The 8,748-nt window shown below is 52.7% G+C and overlaps 1 protein-coding gene across 1 annotated transcript; it reads left to right on the top strand.

The window, feature by feature from the left end:
* Positions 1 to 2,302: 2,302 nt before the first annotated feature.
* Positions 2,303 to 2,974, top strand: LOC119629899 (craniofacial development protein 2-like). The gene has a single exon (XM_038017426.1). It carries the CDS (start codon positions 2,303 to 2,305, stop codon positions 2,972 to 2,974), a length of 672 nt encoding a protein of 223 aa, XP_037873354.1.
* Positions 2,975 to 8,748: the final 5,774 nt, after the last annotated feature.

Raw genomic sequence — 8,748 nt, 5'->3', positions numbered from 1 at the left:
AAATGGAAGACGGGCAGACTGGTCCTTCTGCGGAAGGACGGGCGCCCCGCGGACTCACCCGCGGGCTATCGCCCCATCGTGTTGCTGGACGAAGCGGGCAAGATGCTCGAGAGGATCGTCGCGGCCCGCATCGTCCGGCACCTGACCGAGACGGGTCCCGATCTTTCGGCGGAGCAATACGGCTTCAGAGAGGGCCGCTCGACTATCGACGCAATTCTGCGCGTGCGGGCCCTCTCCGATGAAGCCGTATCCCGGGGCGGGGTGGCGATGGCGTTATCCTTAGATGTAAGGAACGCCTTCAACACCCTGCCCTGGTCGGTGATCGCGGGGGCGCTGGAGTATCACGGCGTCCCCGCATACCTCCGCCGACTGATCGGCTCCTATCTCGAGGGCAGGTCGATCCAGTGCATCGGACACGGTGGGGCGATGTACCGCTTCCCCGTCGAGCGCGGTGTTCCGCAGGGGTCCGTCCTGGGCCCCCTGCTGTGGAACATCGGCTACGACTGGGTCCTGCGGGGCGTCATTCGGGGACCCCTCCCCGGGCTGAGCGTAATCTGTTACGCCGACGACACGTTGGTCGTGGCTCCGGGGAGGGACTACCGGGAGTCTGCCCGTCTGGCGTGCGCAGGCGTGGCACACGTCGTCACTAGGATCCGACGGTTGGGGCTCGAGGTGGCGCTCGACAAAACCCAGGCCCTGATGTTTCACGGGCCGGGACGAGCGCCGCCTGTGGGTGCCCACCTCGTGATCGGAGGCGTCCGCGTCGGGGTCGGGGTGACCGGTCTTCGGTATCTCGGCCTCGAACTGGACGGTCGGTGGAACTTCCGCGCTCACTTTGAGAAGTTGGGCCCTCGGCTGATGGCAACGGCCGGCTCTTTGAGCCGGCTCCTTCCAAACGTCGGGGGTCCCGATCAGGTGGCGCGCCGCCTCTACATGGGGGTGGTGCGGTCGATGGCACTATACGGCGCGCCCGTATGGTGCCACGCCCTGACCCGCCAGAACGTCGCCGCGCTGCGACGTCCGCAGCGCGCGATCGCGGTCAGGGCGATCCGAGGATACCGCACCGTCTCCTTCGAGGCGGCGTGCTTGCTCGCCGGGGCGCCACCCTGGGACCTGGAGGCGGAGGCGCTCGCTGCCGATTACCGGTGGCGTAGCGACCTCCGCTCTAGGGGGGAAGGGCGCCCCGGCGAAGGAGTAGTTCGAGCGCGGAGGCTCCAATCTCGGCGGTCCGTGCTGGAGGCGTGGTCTCGCCGCTTGGCGGACCCGTCGGCCGGCCTCCGAACCGTCGAGGCGGTCCGCCCGGTTCTCGCGGACTGGGTGGGCCGCGACCGCGGATGCCTCACCTTCCGGCTAACGCAGATGCTTACCGGCCATGGTTGTTTCGGCCGGTACTTGCACAAGATAGCCGGAAGGGAACCGACGGCGCAGTGCCACCACTGCGCGGACCGCGACGAGGAAGACACAGCGGAACACACGCTGGCGCGTTGCTCTGGATTCGACGAGCAACGCGCCGCCCTCGTCGCGGTCATTGGAGAGGACCTCTCGCTGCCGCGCGTCGTGGCTACGATGCTCGGCAGCGACGCGTCCTGGAAGGCGATGCTCGACTTCTGCGAGTCCACCATATCGCAGAAGGAGGCGGCGGAGCGAGAGAGGGAGAGCTCTTCCCTTTCCGCACCGATCCGTCGCCGTCGAGCCGGGGGCCGGAGGCGGGAATACGCCCGTACGTCCCGGCCCCTGTAGGTGGCGGCCTCCCCCCGGTGAAGGTCAAGGGGCGACCTGAGGGGGTGAGGCCGCGCGGCGCGCTACCAGCACTCTAGCGCGCTGCCGTGGAGTGATTAGAGCGACCGGTCGACGGTGTATCGCGTCCCGACCCGGCAGGCTGGTTCTGGTCCAGCGGGGTATTCCGGGACACCAGCGGCACCGTCTGGGCGGCCCGACGGGCTGCCGTACCGAGACGGCCGACGTTTCAGAGCCTTCGATTCGCCTCGAAGGCTCCGTTGGCTGGGCGTCCTTGGGATGAGCCGCGCCGTCTGGTTGTAGTGTTGACCGCGGTAGCCCCCCTACCTCATCCGGGTTCTGACCTCGGAGGGGATCGGACGTCGGGTGTAAGAGTGCAGAGGAGTCGTTTAGTGGGTGGGCTCTAAAATCCTTGGGCCCGCGGTCTGCTCACAACACCATGCAGATCGTTGAGTCTCACATACCCCGCGCGCCCCTTTTTGCGCGGGGACCTCGTAGGAGGTTCGGCCCTCTACCCGAAAAAAAAAAAAAAAAAAAAAAAAAAGGCTTAGCTGAAGTTAGACAAATGGGCAGTGGCATCGAAGAGCATCAATACTTTATATTCTGCTTCAAAGGAGAAACACCTGGCCTGCATGGAGTAGGATTTTTGATAAAAAAAGAATACAAAAACAATATATTAAGCTTCTCAGGCTTATCTGAAAGAGTTGCAATACTTCAACTTGAGTTCAACAAAAAGATAATATCAATAATTCAAGTGTATGCACCAACTGAAAAGGCTTCTAAAGAAGAAATGGAAAAATTTTACGAATCACTGCAAGAAGCGCAAGCGCAGACTAGCGGAGATGTACTGTTAATGGGAGACTTCAATGCCAAAGTAGGGATAGCTAAAACAAAAGAAGATAAGATTCTAGGTAAATTTGGTTACGGAAAAAGAAACGAAAGAGGTGAAAAGCTCATAGAATTTGCCTTCGAACACAAATTGTCGATTATGAATACGTATTTTAAAATGAGACCAAATCGAAAATGGACTTGGAAATCACCAAATGGAAAAGTAAAGAATGAATTAGACTATATCTTATCAAACCAGCCCAAAAGTATAAGGAAAATAGAAGTACTGCACGGCTTAGGGTATAGTTCCGATCACAGACTGGTTAGAGCAACTTATTCTTTACAAAATACTAAAAAATGTAGGATATCGTTCAAATCATCCCCAAATATATTCAAAACTGAAAAATAAATAATGATGTACACTAAAAATTTAGAAAACAACATAAAAGAACTTGAACCTTTTGAAGACGACGATGTCCAGACCCTATACAACAAAATAGAACACGTCATTAAAAAAAGCATATCAACAAACGAACACAAAGAGGAACAAAGTAATTCAAACAAAATTCTTACGCAATCAACAATAAAACTAATGACCGGACGCTCGACACTATTGAAAATAAAACAAAAAACTTCGGAAATGAAGGCAGAGCTAAGTATGCTATTCAAAAAAACTAATAAAGCCGTTAAACAAGACTATGCAAACTACAGAAAACAGATAATAGAAACAAACATAAAACAGTACAGGAGCACAAAAAGAGCATATAGACAATTGAATACTCACAAAAGTTGGATACAAAATTTAAAGTCGAGGAGTACAAGACCTAACACTAGAAAAGATATTATAGATAGTGCTACAGAGTTCTACAAAGCGCTATATAATAGCAAGTATAAAACTAGTATAAGTAAAAGTAAACATTTCATAGAGTGTAAAGACGTAAAAGACGAGCCTGTAGAGATCAACACGAAGGAAGTAATAAAGCATATTAAAAAATTAAAGTCAGAAAAAAGCCCAAAGCCAGACGGTATATCCAATGAAGCTTTAATATTTAGGACTACTTTATTAGCGCGTTCACTTTCATGCTTGTTTACCAAAATTCTAAGCACGGGATTAATACCAGAACAGTGGAAGAAAGCAGATATCATTTTGATATATAAAAAAGGTGACCCTCGAGATATAGGCAACTACCGACCAATTAGCCTTCTCCAGAGCATATATAAACTTTTTACCTCTATACTATTAAGCAGAATCAGTAGCAAAATTGAAAACCTACAACCAAAAGAACAAGCGGGGTTCCGGTCAGGTTTTTCAACATTAGACCATATTCATGTAATGGAGCAAATAATAGAAAAGTACAAGGAGTTCAACAGACCAATATATATATAGGTTTTATCGATTACGCTAAGGCATTTAATACGATCTCACATGACGCCATCTGGGAAGCATTGGACAAATGTGAGGAGCTAAAATGGAAAAACGAAGGCCTTAAAATATGTAACCAATACTTGAGTCACCTCAGATTTGCAGATGATATAGTCCTCTTAGCTGATAACCGTAGAAAACTAGAAAAAATGATAAACCAACTAAATGTACAAAGTAAAAGAGTAGGCCTATTAATGAATAAAGACAAAACAAAAGTAATGACAAACAACGTCAAACATCCAATAAAACTTGAAGGAAAAACATTAGAATTCGTAAACAAATACATATATCTAGGAAAAGAAATATCATTTGAAGACAGAAGCGAAGAAGAAGAGGTACAACGTAGAATAAATATGAGTTGGAAAAAATATTGGTCACTCAAAGAGATAATGAAAGGAGACTATCCACTCCACCTGAAGAAAACAGTTATGGATACATGCATCTTACCAACTCTCACATATGGTTGCCAATCGTGGACTTTCAACACCACCATAAAAACAAAAATGGTTAATTGCCAGAAAGCTATGGAAAGAAGCATTCTAAAAATAAAAATAAAAGATAAAGTAAGAAGTGAATTTATACGAAAAAAGACAAAATTAATTGATGTCCTAAACTTCAGTAAAAGATTAAAGTGGCGATGGGCTGCCCACGTAGCACGCTACAGTGACAAACGATGGACAATTGAAGTGACAAAATGGAAAGGGCCTAATGGGAAAAGAAGGAAAGGTCGACCTATGAAACGATGGAGTGATGATATCATAGTCACCGCTGGGAAGGAGTGGATGAGGCAGGCTGGGAACAGAGAAAATTGGATTAAGCTGGAGGAGGCCTATACCCAAATAGGGGTTCCTGTCGAGGAAAATTGAACGGCAATGTAATTGGATCTGAATGTGGGAGATATATAACTCCCACATTCACATCCAATTAGATGAGAATATAGGTTGAGAATATTTACATGTAATATTTAGGTGATGGGAAATAAAAGGCTCATTATTATTATTATATTATTATTATTATATTATTATAATCCTGGGACAACGAGTTGTCGCCCAGAGCATCCTCAGGCCCCTCTTCCGGCGAATAATCGCTTTCAGATGGGCCGGGAGTATACCTCTGGGCCCGCCGCTGGGCACAAGAGTCGTCGCCTGGTCGATCGCTCCCCTGATGGAGTCGACAAGGCGGACTGCCGCGTCGTCGACCCCTTCAGGGGTGTTGGGGTCCTGAATTACCGGAAGGTCGACTAGGCGTCTCTTAACACTCTCACCGCCACCTATATATAGAATTTGTCGGTGCGGCAGGCCGTGCGGTCCGCCGGCGGTCGCAACTATACCTAGCCGTGCAGGCCGTGGTGAAATTTTGTTATATTTTGGCGCGAAACATACGGTGCGCCGGCGACCCGTACGGCCTGCTAATCTCGTTTACTGCAACATATTGGTGGCGTGTCTAACTCGAAAATATATGACCCGCCGGCGGACCGTATGGCGGTGAGAGTGTTAAAGAGCTCCCAGTCGACCTTCGGTCGTAGGGGCGAGGTCGCAACCCGGGTAAGCCCCATTCCCAGTGTGACCAGAATAGGGAGATGGGGGGTACCCAGGTCGTACAGTGCCTCAATAGTTAAGGGGCACCGTAGCCCCTTATGAACGCACACATCCAACACGTCGGGCTGGAGTTGCGCGGCGGTCGGAATGTGCGTGGGTTCGTCGGGGCCGACCACAGAGTAGTCGCCCCTATCGGCATCTTCTAACAGCCGCCTGCCCACTGCTGAGTTGAGTCGGGAGCCCCACGCGACGTGCTTCGCGTTGAGGTCCCCGACCAGCAGAGCTGGGCGGCTGTCGCAATTCAGGACCCGTCTTATGTCCCCGGGGTGGAAATCAGGCCCCGGGGGTCTATACGCGGCATAAACCCGCATATCTCCCCCAAGGTGTGGATCCTCACACCGATCGACCTTGTCGATGTGAAGGCCAGCAAATCCAACTGATCATGCACCACGTCTCGCCTGACGAGCGCCGCAGTGCCCCTGAACGGCATCCCGGCAGGACTCACCTCGTCACGTCGGTACATGAAATAGTTTGGAATCCTAAACACATCCCGAGGACGTAGCTTGGTCTAGCCCAGGAGCACAAAAAAAAAAAAAAAAATGGTTGTACTCCCGGGCGAGAACCAAGAGATCGTTCTTGCGGGGTCTTACCCCGCCGGGGTTCCAATAAATGATGCGCAGTTCCTAGGTAGCCATTGAACTGCGCAATCATTCGGTAGAACCCCGACAAGAGAGCCCCGAAGGGCTGGCTCCCGAGGCGATCTCACGGATCACTCCGGAGACCACCTCGGACAATTTCTTTCAGAGCGCGAGGAGCCACGCAGCAAAGCCGGCAGGTTGTGAGGCCTGCCGACCGCTGCGCTGCTCGCGCTGAGGGCGGGGAGGAAGAGGGGGCAGAGTATTGCCCAACATTTCTGATTGGGCTTTAGGCATGGTTTGACCCTCCAACTGTGGAGGGTTGGTGTCGGCATTTACATTGGCTTCCATAGCCTCTTGCGCCGGTTGGTCGACTTCCATATTTCTGGCAGTTTCCTCTCTCGCCAATTTCTTTTATTTGTTTTTTTCTCTCCTTCTTTTTTTTATTCTTTGTTTTGTTTCTCGAGGACTTAGGGGCTGGGCCAGCTGTCTGGCGAGTATCGTGGGCTGTGTTGACAGCTACAATTGGGGCTCGGCCACGAGGAGTAGGGGTGGGCTTTTTGGTCTGACGCGGCGGGTTGGCCTGCGCCATCAGCGTGGACGCTGACGGCCCAGCCTCCACTACCGAGACAGACGGATAGGTACTAGGAGGGGGAGGGGCTGGGGTTTGGGAGGATTTCCCTTTGCCCTTCCCCTTCCCCTTGGGAATGGGTGCAGACACGACAGGAGCAGCTGGAGCTGGGACATTCCTGGGCCGTGGCACCGGTGGAACAGGAGGGGGGATGGTTACTCCCATCATCCTGGCCCTCTTGCGGTAGACCACACACCGCCGATCGGTGGCGGCGTGGTCCTTCCCGCAATTAGCGCAGGATAATGGGCCATCCCTTGGCCTCGGGCAGTCCGCCACAATGTGCTCGCCGGCATATCGAACGCAGCGGACCGCACGGTGACAGTTCGTGGACGCGTGCCCGAAGGCCTGGCAGCGGTGACACTGCGCAGGTCCCCGGGTTGGACGCCATCCCACGACCGTCACCCCCGGCAAGTATAACAGTTCGTTAACTGAATACAGCCGGGCGAGGTCACCCTTGGAGAGGTGGTCCAGAGCCACGAAAAATACGCAGCCCTGTCTCCCCCTCTTGGCCTGGATGCACCGGGCATAACGGGCAGGAAAGCCCAGCTCCTTGAGGGCGTTTGTTACCTCTGCCGCATCGGTGTCGGCAGGGAGACCCCGGACAGCTACCTTCGAGGGTATCTCCTCCGCCAACGCAAAACAATACCATTTAATGGTTTTGTCTGCAGCGGAGGCCCTCGGGAGATAGTCCTGGATCACCCTGTACTCCTTCGCCGATGACGGCAGGAAGCGGAAACCGGCGCCGTGGGGCCTGGCAGAAGGAGCCCTACCGAGGCGCTCCCTAATGGCCGCCATATGGCGAGACCAGTTCGGGAGAGCTTCCACCATGATAGGTGGATGACGGCGGAGCTCCTCCTGAGCCCGACCCCTCGGCCTCGGGGGTGGAGGAACTTGTGATTGGGCAGGTCTGGGGCGTGTACCTACTGGGGGTTGGGATGCGGCAACGGTCGCGTAGGACGTTGAGGGAGTGGGTTGAGGAAGGTTAGGAAACTGTTGGGCTTTGGTGGACTCGAGGTCCATATACCTGGTGAAATCCAGGTTACCCGCCGTGCCGCTTAGGGCGGGGGCACCACGAGTTGGATCCACCGGGATAGGGGATATGGTAGGGGAAGGGGATCGAGGGGGGGATCTGAGTGGGCGTGGGGCTACCCCTGTCCTGGCAGGGGCCCTCGGCTTGGGAACGGGTTTGGCTAATGGGATGGGACTCCCAGTAGGGGATGAAGATCTGGATGAGGATGGAGTAGTAGTGTTGGAGGAGGAGGGGGGGGGGAGGACGCGGCCTCGCTATCCTCTCCCTCTGACTTAGAGGAAGGTCCTAGTCTAGGTCGCTTATCATGGTCCTCCGATGAACCACGGTCAGACTCGGACCTGGCCTTCTTCCTCGGCCGAGGTGGCCCAGGGCAATCGGTCGACAGGGGAACGCAACCTTCCCCCGGACCGATCCCCGGGGACACCCGGGCCGAGACCGGAGGCCTGGCCGAATTGTCCCTATCGGGGTCCATCGGGACCGGTCGAGTTTGTGGAATGGGGCGACGGGCGAATAATTCGTCCATTGCCCGACGTCCCTGTCGGGACGGGCCGGGTGTGCTGATGATGGGGGGAGAAGCCCCATCAGACATGATTTGGCTATCTTAGTCAGAATGCGGACATTAGTACCCTCACTGGGAGGTCAGCGACTTTAATTTATAATGACCTAAGTCAAATGTCAGAGGCCCTATCGCCTCCCACCCAATGTAGTAAAATAAAATAATATATACAGAACAACTAATTAGTAAAGTGACTATAAATGATTTTGATTAACAACTATTATTCAGTGGTGGATACACCAACTGCTAATATCTACAAATTTTACTTTCCAGTAACAATTAAACAACAACTGTTCTAACTCAATCTCGAATTAAAATAATTAAAGTCAGCAATAATTTAATGAATGAAGGTAAATAAAAATTAAATATT

The sequence above is a fragment of the Bombyx mori genome, chromosome 18, assembly GCF_030269925.1.
Source record: "Bombyx mori chromosome 18, ASM3026992v2".
NCBI classification, from domain to species: Eukaryota; Metazoa; Arthropoda; class Insecta; order Lepidoptera; family Bombycidae; genus Bombyx; species Bombyx mori.
This window is presented reverse-complemented; position numbering and strand designations above follow the sequence as displayed.

Coding starts and splice junctions, on each gene's coding strand:
- LOC119629899 (XM_038017426.1), top strand. CDS start 2,303: ATGGGCAGTGGCATCGAAGAGCATCAATACTTTATATTCTGCTTCAAA.